Source organism: Pongo abelii, chromosome 2 (genome assembly GCF_028885655.2).
Source record: "Pongo abelii isolate AG06213 chromosome 2, NHGRI_mPonAbe1-v2.0_pri, whole genome shotgun sequence".
In the NCBI taxonomy this organism is placed as follows: Eukaryota; Metazoa; Chordata; class Mammalia; order Primates; family Hominidae; genus Pongo; species Pongo abelii.
This window is the reverse complement of record NC_085928.1, coordinates 15589801-15608280: the sequence shown is the minus strand read 5'-3', so window position 1 is coordinate 15608280 and position 18480 is coordinate 15589801. Positions and strand designations below refer to the sequence as shown.

General features: G+C 40.1%; 1 protein-coding gene across 2 annotated transcripts in view; it reads right to left on the bottom strand.

The window, feature by feature from the left end:
- The window catches only part of KPNA1 (karyopherin subunit alpha 1), a 90654-nt gene that overhangs the window by 18036 nt on the left and 54138 nt on the right, over nt 1–18480 (bottom strand). For both annotated transcript variants that reach the window (XM_009238466.4, NM_001132546.1), the window contains 4 exon segments: nt 11430–11561; nt 9493–9581; nt 9055–9154; nt 7084–7247 (listed from right to left, as the gene is read on the bottom strand). In XM_009238466.4, coding sequence (XP_009236741.1) covers nt 7084–7247; nt 9055–9154; nt 9493–9581; nt 11430–11561 — 485 coding nt within the window.

Here is an 18480-nt window from a genome sequence, read left to right as displayed (position 1 = left end):
GTCTGCAGCTCCCAGAGTGATCGACGCAGAAGACGGGTGATTTCTGCATTTCCAACTGAGGTACCTGATTCATCTCACTGGGACTGGTTAGACAGTGGGTGCAGCCCACGGAGGGCGAGCTGAAGCACGACAGGGCGTCGCCTCACCCAGGAAGCACAATGGGTTGGGGGATTTTCCTTTCCTAGCCAAGGGAAGCTGTGACAGACTGTACATGGAAAATCAGTACACACTCGCCCAAATACTGTGCTTTTCCCACAGTCTTAGCAAATGGCAAACAAGGAGACTGCTCTCCCATGCCTGGCTCAGAGGGTCCCATGCCCATGCAGCCTTGCTCACTGCTAGCGCAGCAGTCAGAGATCAACCTGCAACGCTGCAGCCTGGCGGCAGGAGGGGCATCTGCCACTGCTGGGGCTTCAGTGGTAAACAAAGCAGCCAGAAAGCTCGAAATGGGTGGAGCCCACTGCACCTCAGCAAGGCCTACTATTTCTATACACTCCACCTCTGGGGCAGGGTATAGGCTGAACAAAAGGCAGCAGACAACTTCTGCAGACGTAAACGTCCCTGTCTGACAGTTCTGAAGAGAGCAGTGGTTCTCCCAGCATGGTGTTTGAACTCTGAGGATGGACAGACTGCCTCCTCAAGTGGGTCCCTGAACCCTGTATAGCCTACTGGAGGAACCAGCCCCCAATATTTCAATGTAAGTTCTTTTCTATTTTCTCTAAGTGTTGGCCAGTCTAAGAAATAAAGAGAAAAAGTACAAAAGAGAGAAATTTTACACCTGAGTCTCAGGGAGTGACATCACATGTTGGCAGGTTCCGTGATGCCCCTGAGCCACAAAACCAGCAAGATTTTATTAGCGATTTTCAAAGGGGAGGGAGTGTACGAATAGGGTGTGGGTCACAGAGATCACATGCTTCAAAAGGCAATAAAATATCACAAGGAAAACGGGGGCAGAGCAAGATCACAAGGTCAGGGCGAGATTAGAACTGCTGATGAGGTTTCATGTCCTACTGTGCACCCATTGTCACTGATAAACATCTTAACAGGAAACAGTGTTTTCGAGAGCAGAAAATCGGTCTGACTAGAATTCGCCAGGCTGGAATTTCCTAATCCTAGCAAGCCTGAGGGCACTGCAGGAGACCAGGGTGTATTTTATCCCTTATCTTCAACTGCGTAAGACAGACACTCCCAGAGCGGCCATTTTAGAGGCCTCCTCCTGGGAATGCATTCTTTTCCCAGGGCTGTTCCTTGCTGAGAAAAAGAACTGAGCGCTATTTCTCCTATTCGCTTTTGCAAGAAGAGAAATATGACTCTGTTCTGCCCGGCCCCGCAGGCAGTCAGACCTTATGGTTATCTCCCTTGTTCTCTGAAAATCACTGTTACCTTGTTCTTTTAGAATGCCCAGATTTCATACTGTTCAAACACACGTTTCACAAACAATTTGTACACCTAATGCAATCATCACAGGACCCTGAGGCAACATACATCCTCAGCTTATGAAGATGACGGGATTAAGAGATTACAGACAGGCATAGGAAATTATAAGAGTATTGATTGGGGAAGTGATAAATGTCCATGAAATCTTCACAATTTATGTTCAGAGACTAGTAAAGACAGGCATAAGAAATTATAAAAGTATTAATTTGGGGAATGAATAAACGTCCATGAAATCTTTACAATTTATGTCGTTCTGCCATGGCTTCGGCCGGTCCTTCCATTAGGGGTCCCTGACATCCCGCCTAACTCGGAGATACCTCCAAATAGAGGCCGAGAGACACCTCATACAGGCGGGTGTCCCTCTGGGATGAAGCTTCCAGAGAAAATATCAGGCAGCAATATTTGCTGTTCTGTAATATTTGCTGTTCTGTGGCCTCTGCTGGTAATCCAGGAAAACAGGGTCTAGAGTGGACCTCCAGCAAACTCCAACAGACCTGCAGCTGAGGGACCTGACTGTTAAAAGGAAAACGAATAAGCAGAAAGGAATAGCATCAACATCAACAAAAAGGACATCCACACCAAAACCTCATCTGTAGGTCACCAACATCAAAGACCAAAGGTAGATAAAACTACAAAGATGGGGAGAAACCAGAGCAGAAAAGCTGAAAATTCTAAAAACCAGAGCGCCTGTTTTCCTCCAAAGCATCACAGCTTCTTGCCAGCAATGGAACAAAGTTGGACGGAGAATAACTTTGACGAGTTGACAGAAGTAGGCTTCAGAAGGTCGGTAATAACAAACTTCTCCAAGCTAAAGGAGCATGTTCTAACCCACTGCAAGGAAGCTAAAAACCTTGAACAAAGGTTAGACCAACGGCTAACTAGAATAAACAGTGTAGAGAAGAGCTTAAAAGACCTGATGGAGCTGAAAACCATGGCACAAGAACTTCGTGACGTATGCACAAGCTTCAATAGCCGATTCAATCAAGTGGAAGAAAGGATATCAGTGAATGAAGATCAGATTAATGAAATAAAGTGTGAAGACAAGATTAGAGAAAAAAGAGTAAAAAGAAATGAACAAAGCCTCCAAGAAAAATGGGACTATGTGAAAAGACCCATTTGACTGGTGAACCTGAAAGTGATGGGGAGAATGGAACCAAGTTGGAAAACACTCTTCAGGATATTATCCAGGAGAACTTCCCCAACCTAGCAAGGCAGGCCAACATTCAAATTCAGGAAATACAGAGAACACCACAAAGATACTCCTGGAGAATAGCAACCCCAAGACACATAATTGTCAGATTCACCAAGGTTGAAATGAAGGAAAAAATGTTAAGGGCAGCCAGAGAGAAAGGTCAGGTTACCCACAAAGGGAAGCCTATCAGACTAACAGCTGATCTCTCGGCAGAAACTCTGCAAGCCAGAAGAGAGTGGGGGCCAATATTCAACATTCTTAAAGAAAAGAGTTTTCAACCAAGAATGTCATATCCAGCCAAACTAAGCTTCATAAGTGAAGGAGAAATAAAATCCTTTACAGACAAGCAAATGCTGACAGTTTGTCACCACCAGGCCTGCCTTACAAGAGCTCCTGAAGGAAGCACTAAACATGGAAAGGAACAACTGGTACCAGCCACTGCAAAAACATGCCAAATTGTAAAGACTATTGATGCTAGGAAGAAACTGCATCAATTAACGGGCAAATTAACCAGCTAACATCATAATGATAAGGTGAAATTCACGCATAACAATAATAACCTTAATTGTAAATGGGTTAAATGCCCTAATTAAAAGACACAGACTGGCAAACTGGATAAAGAGTCAAGACCCATCAGTGTGCTGTATTCAGGTGACCCATCTCACGTGCAGACGCTCATACGTGCATACGCTCAAAATAAAGGGATGGAGGAAGATCTGCAAAGCACATGGAAAGCAAAAAAAAAGCAGGGGTTGCAATCCTAGTCTCTGATAAAACAGACTTTAAACCAACAAAGATCAAAAGAGACAAAGCCATTACATAATGGTAAGGGATCAATTCAACAAGAAGAGCTAACTGTCCTAAATATATATGCACCCAATACAGGAGCACCCAGATTCATAAAGCAAGTCCGTAAAGACCTATAAAGAGACTTACACTCCCACGCAATAATAATGGGAGACTTTAACACCCCACTGTCAATATTAGACAGATCAACACGACAGAAGGTTAACAAGAATATCCAGGACTTGAACTCAGCTCTGCACCAAGTGGACCAAATAGACATCTACAGAACTCTCCACCCCAAATCAATAAAATATTCACTCTTCTCAGCACCACACTGCACTTATTCTAAAACTGACAACATAATTGAAGTAAAACACTGCTCAGCAAATGTAAAAGAACAGAAATCACAACAAACTGTCTTTCAGACCAGAGTGCAATCAAATTAGAACTCAGTATTAACTCACTCACTCAAAACTGCACAACTACATGGAAACTGAACAACCTGATCCTGAATGACTACTGGGTACATAACGAAATGAAGGCAGAAATAAAGATGTTCTTTGAAACCAATGAGAACAAAGACACAACATACCAGAATCTCTGGGACACATTTAAAACAGTGTGTAGAGGGAAATTTATAGCACTAAATGCCCACAAGAGAAAGCAGGAAAGATCTAAAATCAACACCCAACATCACCATTAAAAGAACTAGAGAAGCAAGAGCAAACAAATTCAAAAGCCAGCAGAAGGCAAGAAATAACTAAGATCAGAGCAGAACTGAAAGAGATACAGACACAAAAAACCCTTCAAAAAAATAAATGAATCCAGGAGCTGGTTTTTTGAAAAGATCAACAAAATTCATAGACTGCTAGCAAGACTAATAAAGAAGAAAAGAGCAAAGAATCAAATAGATGCAATAAAAAATGGTAAAGGGGATATCACCACCAATCCCACAGAAATACAAACTACCATCAGAGAATACTATAAACACCTCCACGCCAATAAACTAGAAAATCTAGAAGAAATGGATAAATTCCTGGACAAACCAGGAAGAAGACTAAACCAGGAAGAAGTTGAATCCTTGAGTAGACCAATAACAGGCTCTGAAATTGAGGCAGTAATTAATAGCCTACCAACCAAAAAAAGCCCAGGACCAGATGGATTCACGGCCAAGTTCTACCAGAGGTACAGAGAGGAGCTGGAAGCATTCCTTCTGAAACTATTCCAATCAATAGAAAAAGAGGGAATCCTCCCTAACTCATTTTATGAGGCCAGCAACATCCTGATACCAAAGCCCGGCAGAGACACAACAACAAAAAAGAGAATTTTAGACCAATATCCCTGATGAACATTGATGCGAAAATCCTCAATGAAATACTGGCAAACTGAATCCAGCAGCATGTCAAAAAGCTTATCCACCACAATCAAGTCGGCTTCATCCCTGGGATGCAAGGCTGGTTCAACATATGCAAATCAATAAATGTAATCCATCACATAAACAGAACCAACGACAAAACCACATGATTATCTCAACAGATGCAGAAAAGGCCTTTGACAAAATTCAACAGCGCTTCATGCTAAAAACTCTCAATAAACTAGGTATTGATGGACCATATCTCAAAACAATAAGAGCTATTTATGACAAACCCACAGTCAGTATCATACTGAATGGGCAAAAACTGGAAGCATTCCCTTTGAAAACCGGCACAAGACAAGAATGCCCTCTCTCACCACTCCTATTCAACACAGCGCTGGAAGTTCTGGCCAGGGCAATCAGGTAAGAGAAAGAAATAAAGGGTATTCAGTTAGGAAAAGAGGAAGTCAAACTGTCCCTGTTTGCAGATGACATGATTGTATATTCAGAAAACTCCATCGTCTCAGCCCCAAATCTCCTTAAGCTGATAAGCAACTTCAGCAAAGTCTCAGGATACAAAATCAATGTGCAAAAATCACAAGCATTCCTATGACAAAGGGCTAATATCCAGAATCTACAAAGAACTTAAACTAATTTACAAGAAAAAAACAACCCCCTCAAAAAGTGGGCAAAGGATATAAACAGACACTTCTCAAAAGAAGACTTTTATGAAGCCAACAGACACATGAAAAAATGCTCATCATCACTGGTCATCAGAGAAATGCAAATCAAAACCACATGAGATACTATCTCACGTCATCATTAAAAAGTCAGGAAACAAGAGATGCTGGAGAGGATGTGGAGAAACAGGAACGCTTTTACATTGTTGGTGAGAGTGTAAATTAGTTCAACCATTGTGGAAGACAGTGTGGTGATTCCTCAAGGATCTAGAACTAGAAATACCATTTGACCCAGCCATCCCATTACTGGGTATATACCCAGAGGATTATAAATCATGCTACTACAAAGACACATCCATGTTTATTGTGGCACTATTCACAATAGCAAAGACTTGGAACCAACCCAAATGTCCATCAGTGATAGACTGGATTAAGAAAATGTGGTACATATACACCATGGAATACTATGCAGCCATAAAAAAGGATGAGTTCATATCCTTTGCAGGGACGTGGATGAAGCTGGAAACGATCATTCTGAGTAAACTATCACAAGCACAGAAAACCAAACACTGCATGTTCTCACTCACAGGTGGGAACTGAACAATGAGAACACTTGGACACAGGGTGGGGAACATCACACACCGGGGCCTGTCGTGGAGTTGGGGGCAGGGGGAGGGATAGCATTAACAGAAATACCTAATGTAAATGACGAGTTAATTGGTGCAGCAAATCAACATGGCACATGTATACCTATGTAACAAACCTGCATGTTGTGTACATTTACCCTAGGACTTAAAGTATAATTTTAAAAAAAGAAAAAAAAAAAGAAATGGCTAAAATATATAGTAGTCTAGTGACTAAAGAATACAAAGGATTACTTCCCAGATTTTGAATGATGTACTTCAGACTCCTGCAGCATCATACTGCCATTAATTCACATTAGCACTACATTACTGATCTGCATCCAGTGTGTAGCCTGCTACAATCCCAGAGTTTTGTATTTTGTATTAATACATTATAACTATCTAATCTATTCCAAATGTCATGTTTGAGACAATGTCTCTTTGCATCTACTTTATACTTTAAATCTCCCATATCTTGTAACTGTACCATTTCTCCATTATGTTATCACTTTCATTTTTTTCTTCTGTAGTATCTAAAAATTTGATTAATACAGTCTCAAATTATTTATGTCACAAGTAAATCTTCCACTCCATTATCAAAAGCATCACAGAGATGATAAAGCAAAATAAGATTCAATTTCTGATACTTGTCTAAAATAAGCTCTAAATGAGACAGACAGATAAGGAATGACTATTTTAGTGGCAGTATGCCTTCTGATGTCTGGTGGTTGATCTCAGGCCATCCACTATGAGCCTGGAACTACACATATCGGAGTTTTCCCAATGTTTCTGCTAAAGGCCTGCTAACAGCAGAGGAGTAAGAGGTTCTCTATAAGCCTCAATAAAACAAGACAAACAGATCTGACATCAAAATAAACAAGTAACAAAAACAGTAGCCCAAAGCACAATAAATCAATTATCATGTACAATCAATTAATATTTAAGTATTAGCAGCTAGAAAACTAGTACCAAGGGAAAGAAAGTGGACACACTTTCTAAAAGATATCTTACATCAGCAGTTCCACAAGTCTCCTACATACTCCCGCATCGATGACTGCTTGAATTTTATCATTGGGTCCATCTGACAGATATGAGAGGGCCCAGCAGGCATCAGCCAGTACGTCAGTGTCACTGACAAACAGCAACCAGGAAAGCACATTCAGACATGGAGAAACCTGTAAAAGGAAAATGATGATTATGAAATTCAATAGACTAAAAGCCAGAAGTGAGGTGAGATACTCAAGAAGGCAACCAGGCATATACTTGGTGACTTCTAGAGTGATTTACACTTCTAAAGATGAAGCAGCAAGTACCTAAGTGGCATTTCCACCTTTGGCAATGTTGTCGGTGATCTTGCACTAATCTGTAGTCAAAGCCCAAGGAAAATAATTTCAGAGAGCAAAGTTTTATATACATCAATTCTTGGAGTGAGACTCCCTATCAAAACACATTCTTTGTGGACTAAACAGGTAAAGGAACTTTCACAAATGCGAAAACTAGGAAATTCTGTATTTTAGATACTTTGTTATAGACCAAAAATGCTAAGGTTTTGTTCAGTGAAAAATGATTCCAAATTAAAAACAACTACAAAAATACCCGTTTATTTTAATATCCAGAATCTGCAAGAAATTCAGATCAGTAAGAAAAAAAAAATCCCATCAAAAAGTGGGCTAAGGACATGAACAGACAATTCTCAAAAGAAGATATACAAATAGCCAACAAACATATTAAAAAATGCAGCCGGGCGTGGTGGCTCACGCCTGTAATCCCAGCACTTTGGGAGGCTGAGGTGGGTGGATCACCTGAGGTCGTCAGGAGTTCAAGACCAACCTGGCCAACATGGTGAAACCCCATCTCTACTAAAAATACAAAAATTAGCCGGGCGTGGTGGTATGCGCCTGTAATCCCAGCTACTCGGGAGGCTGAGGCAGGAGAATCACTTGAACCCAGGAGGCGGAGGTTGCAGTGTGCCGAGACCACGCCACTGCACTTCAGCCTGGGCAACAAGAGCAAAACTCCGTCTCAAAAAACCAACAAACAAAAAAATAGATGTTGGCATGAATGTGGTGAAAAGGGAACACTTTTACACTGTTGCTGGGAATGTAAACCAGTATAACCACTATGGAAAACAGTGTGGAGATTCCTTAAAGAACTAAAAGTATATCTACCATTTGATGCACCAGTCCCATTCCTGGGTATCTACCCAGAGGAAAAGAAGTCATTATACGAAAAAGATACTTGTATACGCAGGTTTATAGCAGCACAATTCACAATTGCAAACACATGGAACCAGCCCAAATGCCTATCAATCAACAAGTAGATAAAGTAACTCAGGACTGGAAAACCAAACATCAGATGTTCTCATTCGTAAGTGGGAGCTAAGCTACGAGGACGCAAAAGCGTTAAGAATGATACAACGGACTTTGGGGACTCAGGGAGAAAGGGTCAGAGGTGGGTGAGACATAAAAGACTACACATTGGGTAGAGTGTACACTGCTTAGGTGTTGGGTGCACCAAAATCTCAGAAATCACCACTAAACAAGTAACTCATGTACCTAAACACCACCTGTTCCCCAAAAACCTATTGGAAAAAAAAAAAAAAAGAATCTCATGGACTCCCAGAGAACTCACAGACCACACTTTGAGAACCACTGTTTTAAGAGAACTGAAAGGATAGTCTCTTAATACAGTATACTAATTGTATGAAGCCTAATTTCAATAAGCTTTACAAATTCTTCCTTCATGCTATGCTTTATTTGCAGTCCCATCGTAAATGTGCACCTTCAAGCTATGCTCTAAATTTGCTTTTTAAATAAAAAAGAGAACCAACAAAAACAACAACAACCCTGTTTCTCCAAAAACAGATAAAATTCTAACATTTTAAATTTTAACAAAAATTATCTTCCTGTTCACCTTACCATTGGTTGCAATACTCTTTTAATTGTATTTTTTCTGCCAACGTCCCAAAAGCATAGTCCTTACCTTTGCAAATTCTGGAGGTGGACTTTTCCCTCTACAGAGATTAGACAAAGCCCATACTGCATTCCGGGTCATGGTCAGGCGGTTTTGCTTTGAAAATAACCTAAAAGCATGATGGTACAATGGTAAACTATATAACAGACAGTGATTATCTGATGACATAAATACTAAATAATAATACTATTGATAAAGAGATGTCTTCAGATAGCTTTTCTCCAGAACATTAAAACTTCATTAATTCTGATGCAAGTAATTCAGAATTCAGAATTTTGGCACGGAAAAAGATAGGGTGCTTGAGGAAATGATCTAAACAAGAAAATATCTGGAATTAAAAATAACACTAGAAAATCCAAAATGATTTCCAAAGATGTAATGCTTTCTGAGGAATCTCTTACATTTTTATTCTCAAAAAGAAAAAAAAAGAAGGAAGAAGAAACTTACTGCAAAAGAGGGGGAAGGATATTGCAGTCTAAGACATAGTCCCTGCACATGGTACTATCTCCAGCAATGTTGCCAAGAGCCCAGACTGCCTGTGAAAGAATCATTCATTAATAAAGGTTACATAGTTTAATTCCCTCATAATTCTTTCAGATGCCAGTATATCACAATAACACGTTCATCAGAGAGTCAAATGAAATAGTTGTAGGACTGGGGGAGGAAGATAAATAATATCCTAAAGTGTACAACAAATAGAAGGTATTCAGTTATTAAAGGAAAGAACTAATTCATTTTTGTTTGTTTTTGGTTTTTGAGACACAGTCTCGCTCCGTCACCCAGTATGGAGTGCAACACAGTGAAACTCCATCTCTACTAAAAATACAAAATTAGCTGGGTGTGGTGGCAGGCGCCTGTAATCCCAGCTGCTCGAGAGGCTGACGCATGAGAACTGCTTGAACCTGAGAGGCCAAGGTTGCAGTGAGCCGAGATTGAGCCAATGCACTCCAGCCTGGGTGACAGGACGGACGGAAAGAGAGAAGGAAGGGAGGGAGGGAAGGAGGGAAGGAAGGGAGGGAAGGGAGGGAAGGAGGGAAGGGAGGGAGGGAGGGAGGGAGGGAAGGAGGGAAGGAGGGAAGGAAGGGAGGAAGGGAGGGAGGAAGGGAAGGAGGGAGGGAGCGAGGGAAGGAGGGAGGGAGAGACGGAGAGATGGAGGGAAGGAGGGAGGGAGAGACGGAGAGATGGAGGGAAGGAGGGAAGGAGAGATGGAGGGAAGCAGAGATGGAGGGAAGGAGGGAAGGAGAGACGGAGGGAAGGAGAGACGGAGAGAAGGAGAGAAGGAGAGATGGAGAGAAAGACGGAAAGACGGAGAGACAGAAAGAGAGAGAGAGACAGAAAGACAGACAGAAAAAAAGAAAGACAGAAAGAGAGTATTTTCTTGCTTACATAAGAAAACAGTGAACAAAAAGAAACTTGTTTTCTGTACTTTTCTGCACAAAAGTGGCAAAGACTAGCCACTTTCTTTTTTTTTGAGACAGGTCTCGCTCTGTTACCGAGGCTGGAGTGTGGTGGTGTGATATCGGCTCACTGCAGCCTCGGCCTCCTGGAGCTCAAGTGAACCCTCCCACCTCAGCCTCTCAAGCAGCTGGGACAACAGGCGTGTGCCACCATGCCCACCTACTTTATTTTCTGTAGAGATGGGGTTTCGCCATGTTGCCCTGGCTGGTCTCGAGCTCCTAGGCTCAAGCAATCTGCCCACCTCAGCCTCCCAAGTGCTGGAATTACAGGCAGGAACCACAGCACCTGGCCTACTTTCAGCACTTGAAATTTCTACAAGAAAAAACCTCTATCAGTAACTGCTTACATGGTCTAAAAAAGTACATATACAGGGCTTAAAGAATGTCATGTTTGGAAGGGGAAGATTATTTTATGTGTCTAAGAGAAATTCTGCCTACAGTCACTGAGAAATTTTCTATTTGGTTAAGACTAAATTTCTAGAACACTCCTTTGTGACAATACATAGATTACCAAAGCCAACTGGGTGAAACTCAGCTCCTTATTATGTTGGGAAATTTTGTGTTTTTTGTTTGTTTTTCTTTTTTTGTTTTTTTTTTGTTTTTTTTTTTTTGAGACAAAGTCTTGCTCTTGTCACCCAGGCTGGAGTGCAATGACGCGATCTCGGCTCACTGCAACATCCACCTCTCGGGTTCAAGCAATTCTCCTGCCTCAGCCTCCCAAGTAACTGGGATTACAGACACGCACCACCATGCCCGGCTAATTTTTGTATTTTTAATAGAGGTGGGATTTCACCATGTTGGCTAGGCTGGTCTCGAACTTCTCGTGATCTACCCACCTTGGCCTCCCAAAATGTTGGGATTACAGGCGTGAGCGACGTGCCCAGCCAAAAAATTTCTTTCACCTGCTTCTTTTTGTTTCATTTTTACCTGTTCCTGGACATCTTCAAACTCTGAGCTGAGCAACTCTATGAAGATGGGCACAGCTCCTGCCTGAATCACAATCCGGGTCTGAAGAGAATTTCCTGAAGCAATATTTGTCAGTACCCAAGCTGATTCAAACTATAAAGATAAAAATAATTTTCATTATCTTTTTAGAAAGTAAAAGTTTGTTTACTTATAACAGTAACATTTTCTGTACATGAAAAAAGATTCTGAGATCATTATTTGCACATAACCTATCAGTTGAGTACTATATTAATTTTAAAAGAAGAATATCCAGAAGAAATACCTCAACCTAGAAGAATATTCAGGGTGTCTAAAATTTCAGTTCAAGAAAGAGTAAACATGACACCATAAAAAGAATGAGAGAGTGTTACATATGCTGATATGGAATGATCTCCCAAGATATAAATGAAAACAAAATGTGAACAGTGTACATTAATATGGCATTATACCATATTTTCTAAAAGCATTAAAAAGGAATATATGCATTAATTTACTTATTGCACAGATTATCTCCAGAATGAGTTAGAGGAAACTAAATACTTGTTTGCCTGCATGGAAAGGTGATGGTAACTAGGGAATAAGGATGAGACAGACACTTTTCACTGGAAAGCCTTATGTGCCTTTTAGCCTGTACCATGTATGTTCTCTAATAAAAAAGATTTTAAAACTTCTGTAGAACGGGCAAAGTAAAATGGGGAGAGAATGTCAGTGTGAAACATAAAATACAGGCACAGTGAAAAAGGCAAAAGGTATCAAGTGATAAGTAGGTGAAAGGAGTTAACAGCACATAATGAAAAGAAATGACAACTTCAAAGCATAAGAGCTTCCAATAAATGAGAGGGCTCCAAACCAAAATACAGAGATAGAACTTTTTGGGCATTCTTAATAGGTAGGGAAAAATGAAGGTAAACTGACTAAAGGTTGATATATAGCATTACAGCACTGGTAAACAGAAGATATAAAGGAAATTATGGCCAACAAAAAATAGAGCATACTACTAAAATATATCTCTAACACTAACTTGACTCTTTAGCCTAATATTCAGAAATCCAATAATGAACTCTTTTCTATTTAGTTAAGAGTTCTTAATTACATTTCAGGTTGTTTCTTCCACCATTCCGTCTTCTATTTAATAAAGCACATACACAGAAAAAAAGAAAAATTCCACGGCATGTCCTTTAAATCAGAGAAAATAACAAGTCATCATCAAATGACCTGTGATTCTTCTAAGCTTCCAGATTAACTAAAAGGTAGCTGTCAGGTAGAAAACTAAATTCATTAATCTTTGGGAATAGAGGAAGACAGAGGAAAATGGGCAATCTAATCAAATCATGTTCAAAGCTATGTTAACGATAGAAAATTCATAGCAGAAGACACATAACCAATGGATGTTCCAAAGAAAACTATAAAAGTGACATACATGAGTGAGGTAAGGTGGTTTAGTAGCAGCAGGGAGGCCCAGAGTAGGAGTACTTCGGTTAAAGAGCCCGTATCTGGTCCCTTTTTGTTACAACAAAAATTCTGGGGACTTGCAGATTAAACCCCAGATATCATGAAATAAAAATTCTTCCCATATTCATCTCTATGATTAAATTACTAATGAAAGCAACACTCAGACCCTTTCAGTACATCTGAATTAAAACTTGACATTTGTACTGTACTTTATATTTTCTTTTTTTTCTTTTTTGAGACAGAGTCTCGCTCTTGTTGCCCAGGCTGGAGTGCAATGGCGCGTTCTCGGCTCACTGCAACCTCTGCCTCCCGGATTCAAGTGATTCTCCTGCCTCAGCCTCCCAAGTAGCTGGGATTACAGGCATGTGCCACCACGCCCGGCTAATTTTTGTATTTTTAGTAGAGACGAGGTTTCATCATGTTCGTCAGGCTGGTCTTGAACTCCTGATCTCAAGTCATCCTCCCATCTAGGCCTCCCAAAGTGCTGGGATTACAGGCATGAGCCACCGCACCCGGCCACTTTATATTTTCAAAGTACTATTCACATACTCGCAGATGATCCCTACAACAACCCAGAGATGTAAAGTATCTGGCTTTTCTTGTGTACAAATGAGGAAACTACCTGAAAAAAATCCAACAATTTGACTAATGACTCGAGTAATGTTACACAGTCAAAGACAAGGACTAAGTTACAGCCTCCTAATCTAATACATTACGAAGCCCAGTCATAGTTTCCTGAAACATAATGCTGACCCAGAAATATTCCAATTGCTTGTAGTTTGGATATCTAGTTCAAGAAATTTTAAATAACAGTATGCCAGATTATTTATACTAAAAAAGAAAAAACAAGTTCACCTAAGATGTAGCTTCTTTTGCTTACTAAGAAAATTAATTTGTAAACTAGAGTCATATGATGTAAGTATAAAAGCAAACTGTCCCACCACAAGGCAGGCTCAAAGTTCAATAAACAGTCATCAGATACTGCAAACATAAAGTCAAATAAATGAAAACTGTAAGGAAAAGCAATCTGGAAAAAAAATAAGATCAGAATACATACCATCTGTATACAAGAAAAAGATTACAGTGAGATTTGGATACAAAAGAAACTATAATAATAACCTGGGTACACAGGGATATAGTACAGAGTTATTCGTGAGAAAAAATTACTTAGAATTCTAATTGGTGCCAGCGTTCAAACTGCTATTTTGAGTTTAGCACCAAAGATCTCAGGGCAAATGAGGGAGAATTCCAGAAGCTACACAAGTTAATAAAATAGAGAAGCAAAACAATTCAAGTGACAGTGACTAAGAAAATGAAAAGTAAGTGATTAACGGCCTGAATACAGATGGTAAAAAAGAGAAATTATTACATCTTAGCAAAAGAATAACATGCCAGTTATGCTTATCACTAAGTAGTACACAATGATGATAACCTCTCAATGCAATTCAGGAATGAAAATCAAAAACAGTTTTGCTATTATTGGGGATAGAAGTAGATGGGTAACTGTAACAAGAGGACCACTGAAAATACAACCATATTCATGCATTAATAAGGCAATAAAACACACACACAGGGTGCTGATTACTTTGCTGTTTTCACTTTGTGAAAGCTAATCAAGCTGTATTTGTGAAATTTTCTACACACATCTATACACGTGTGATACGTATGTATGTTTATGCAGGTATCCACATATGTATGAGGGGGGGGAGTAAAAAACAGAATCTCCCTGAATATAGGCCTCTGTTAATGTTAGAAGAAGTAACTGTTAAACGTATTTAAGTATATGTTTTTAAAAAATTTGATGTACTTTAAACTACGTAACTTCCCTTTCATCATAGTCTGTACTTTAAAGCTGTATTCCACTGAGATTTGCCATCTATTTTTCTGTTTTTTCTAAATGTTTCAGCCTTGGGTACTAGACTAGAATTTAACATGAAATAGTTGTGAAATGGGAAAGCCTAGAATTGATGGCAAACACATATGCATAAAGTTATGATAGAAACAGCCAAAAAAATTAATTAAAGTAAGCAACGCTGTTACAAGGAAATCATTAACCTGGAAAAAAAAAAAAATCTAAGAAATGGTATTGCCTGAAGTAACAAATGGTGGCCAAATAAAATGTTCATTTCTTTTGTTGTTTTAAACTACTATATTCTTAATATCCAAGAATGGCATCATACAAGGAAACAAGCTATCATGCAGCTGTAACTACTTACAAATTGTAATTCCACTCATTATTTTTCACTGTCCTGAACTCACTAAATAAGGCTACAACTGAAATCTGCACACTGGAGGTTTGATGTTTTCTCTCTTCCCTTTCTTAGTCTCTACCTTCTGGCGCTCAGTTCCTTAAATAAGGAAAATGAGAATCCAAAGCTGAAGTACTTCTGACCTCCTATCAAGTTTCCCACTCCAGGTTGAGGTACGCCTGGTTCCCTTTCTCCATTTGGATCAGGACTCTGTTGCTGGCCACTTTGCCGGTTCCACTCTGGTTCCTAGCAAATGCCAGGCTCACCTGGAGAGCAAGTGAAAAGAAAGGCTCACATCAGAAAAATAAACCCAGATAGCAAACTCTGCAGAGAACAGTGCCTGAGTCATCTGAGCAACTTTCCAGGAAAGGCAGAGAGATCAATGAAGATGGGAAAAAACACAGGAGGATGAAGGCTTACTGCAGTTTATCACATTAAGCTTTTAGAGGGGACAAGAAAGGCAGAAAAGGGGAAACTAAGCCAATGTAATTCAAATTTACAACTTTCCAAGGATTATCTGTCTAATATTTGGAAATAGAAGGCAATATATTTATTTCTAGCTATTTTTATAAACTTCTATAAGAAAGTTTGGGAATGCCACATCTCAGCATTGCAAAGGACAGTACAAAGATACTGGGCCTGGACTCAAAGAAGCAAAAAAGTAGGCTCACAGACCATGCCATAAACCAGACCAGTCTCATGACAAGGGCTCAGGTCTATCTGAGACCTAGATGTCACTGAGCTTGAGAATGCGCTTAGCTAAAAGCCATTGTCTGCTTCCAAAATCCTAGATTCCACCCATGTTCACCTTCAGTACCTGGGTAGCAATGCTCAAAGCAGGCACTTTTATCTCCCTGGTTTGAGGTACCTTACTGACTTGGGAAGCCAGAAAGAACATAAAAAGATCCTTCACTAGGATTCACAGTTCTTTATCTATGGAATGAAGAAATTAAGTTTGTCCACAAGATTTATTAGTGAGCTGAGCCATCAAATTTCCTCTTGGCACCACATAGCATGACTCTCCTTCTGGAAGAGAAATGACAAAAGCCCTATTCCAAAGGTGCACTACTCAAGTTCTAATAAGCAGGTAAGAGTATCAGGGATAGCTTACATCTGTGTGCTCTCCAAGAAGGCAGAGGAAGGAGTAACCTCCAAGCTTCCCAGAGCAAGTCTAATTATTTGAAAACATGGCAGATCATCAACTCTCCTGGCTTTAAGATCTCTCTCGATATACTTGCCCCCTTGCTTCTGAGGTAGTCAAAGGTCCCCACTAGTCACAGTGGAGACAGAACACCATGGTGTCCTTAAACGTGCACATAAAAAAGCTAGAGATGGCCCTTAGATAACAAACAGTTGGTTATTTCTCAGAGTTAGGACAGCTAAGACTATCCTCATAAAATCATGAGGTTATCACTTCCAGAGGAATCATTTTGCAATATTTCAGCCTAATTATTAGTTTGCACAAGGGTGGAATCTGGGAGTTTACGTAGAAGCAAATTAGAGATTTCTGAAGGCTTTCATCTTCAGATGGGTTAAAATACAAGTTCCACGATTACAGAGTAATGAATTAAAAAAAGATGTAGAATGTCTTAGCCAGAAGAGGGCACTGTCAGAGAATGTACTTGTACTTTTTAAGGAGTACAAGTGGGGAAAGATCCATTTCTCCGACTTTTTTCATTTTAGAACTGAAAGGTTATATACCATCTATCTTTAATGCATAAAAGAACTACCACCTAATAAAAACCGCCAAATCAAGGAGTAAATTCAGTATCTCTCATCTACTCTCATTCCCAGAGACAGGAAAGAAACACTTTTTTCAGCATGAACAAAATAATTTTCCCTACCTCCCTCTTCCTACAAAGCATTTCAAATGATAAACTGCAGTAAGGTTCCTCATTTGGTCCCTCTGGTTCTCGGCAGGTTGCTTAGGGGATCAGGCTCTGTTCTCTGCAGTGTTGGTTGTCTGGATTTCCTTTTATCCTGAGAAAAGTCTCTCTCTTCCCTTGCTCTCAGGGTGAACGTTATTATTTTTCAGGTGGCTGATGATCCTGGCCTTAGATGGGGACCAGAATTACAATCCAGGAGGCAGCTAGCAAAACAGAACCTTAATTCAAATGAGCATGGGAACTGGTAAGTGTCAAACTGGAGAAGAAAAACTGATGGGACATTGAAGTACTCTACCTTTTCTGGATTTCTTGTTTTTCCTCTGGAAGGAACTCATCACCGCAACAAAGAGTGTAAAACAAAGAGAAAGAAGGGATAGGAGGAAAGGAGAGAAAACATCAAGGCAAATCATCAAGTTGTATGAATAATCTATAATGGTGTGGACAGTAAGGAACCTGGGGACAGGAGCTATCACTTAACAAAAATGCCCCAGTGTCTACATGGCTCCAGCCTTAGAGTAAAGAACAGCACACAAGGGACGGGGGATATCTTTATGATTAACTAGTTTTTGGCAAATATTTACTTAGAAAGATAATCCCATTTTGTGATCAACTTGGTACCTAACCAATTTTTAAAGTTGCATAGTCTCGGGGCCCAAGCCTTTGAGATTAGATCCTACAGGTGAGAATTTAGGGATCACATGTATTTGTTACTAATAAAGGCACTGACTCAGTTGGTTACTCCAGGGAAGTTTACTAAAAAATCATCAGTTTACTAAAAACTCAACTTTATCCAGGGGGAAAAAAAATAGTAGTTTAGAATTTCTAGATAACTTTCAGGATAAGAGTCAGCTGACTGTTGGTTTCTTTTCTTATGAAAATTACTGAATCCTTGGCTGGAAGCAGTGGCTCACACCTGTAATCCCAGCACTTTGGGAGGCCAAGCAGGTGGATCACTTGAGGTCAGGAGTTCGAGACCAGCCTGGCCAACATGGCAAAACCTCATCTCTACTAAAAATACAAAAATTAGCCGGACGTGGTGGCGGCTGTCTGTAATCCCAGCTTCATGGGAGGCTGAGGCAGGAGAATCACTTGAATCTGGGAGATGGAATTTGCAGTGAACTGAGATCTTGCCACTGCACTCCAGCATGAGCGACAGAGCAAGACTCTGTCTCAAGAAAAAGAAGAAGAAAAAAAAAAGAAAATTCTGAATCCAGAGATTACAAAATGTCCTCTTGGAATCCCTTATATAGTACAGTACTGAAAGCCTAAATTGACACAGCAATAAGTACACAGATTCCTGACAAGGTTATCTCCTTATCGGCTTTTTGTGGGGTGGAGGAATAATTAATTAGGAACAGATTTGGGAATTAATAAGACTCTGATCAAGCCCATGTCACACCATCCTGAGAAAGCCACCAAGTATCATCTAAAACTCCCTCAAAACCA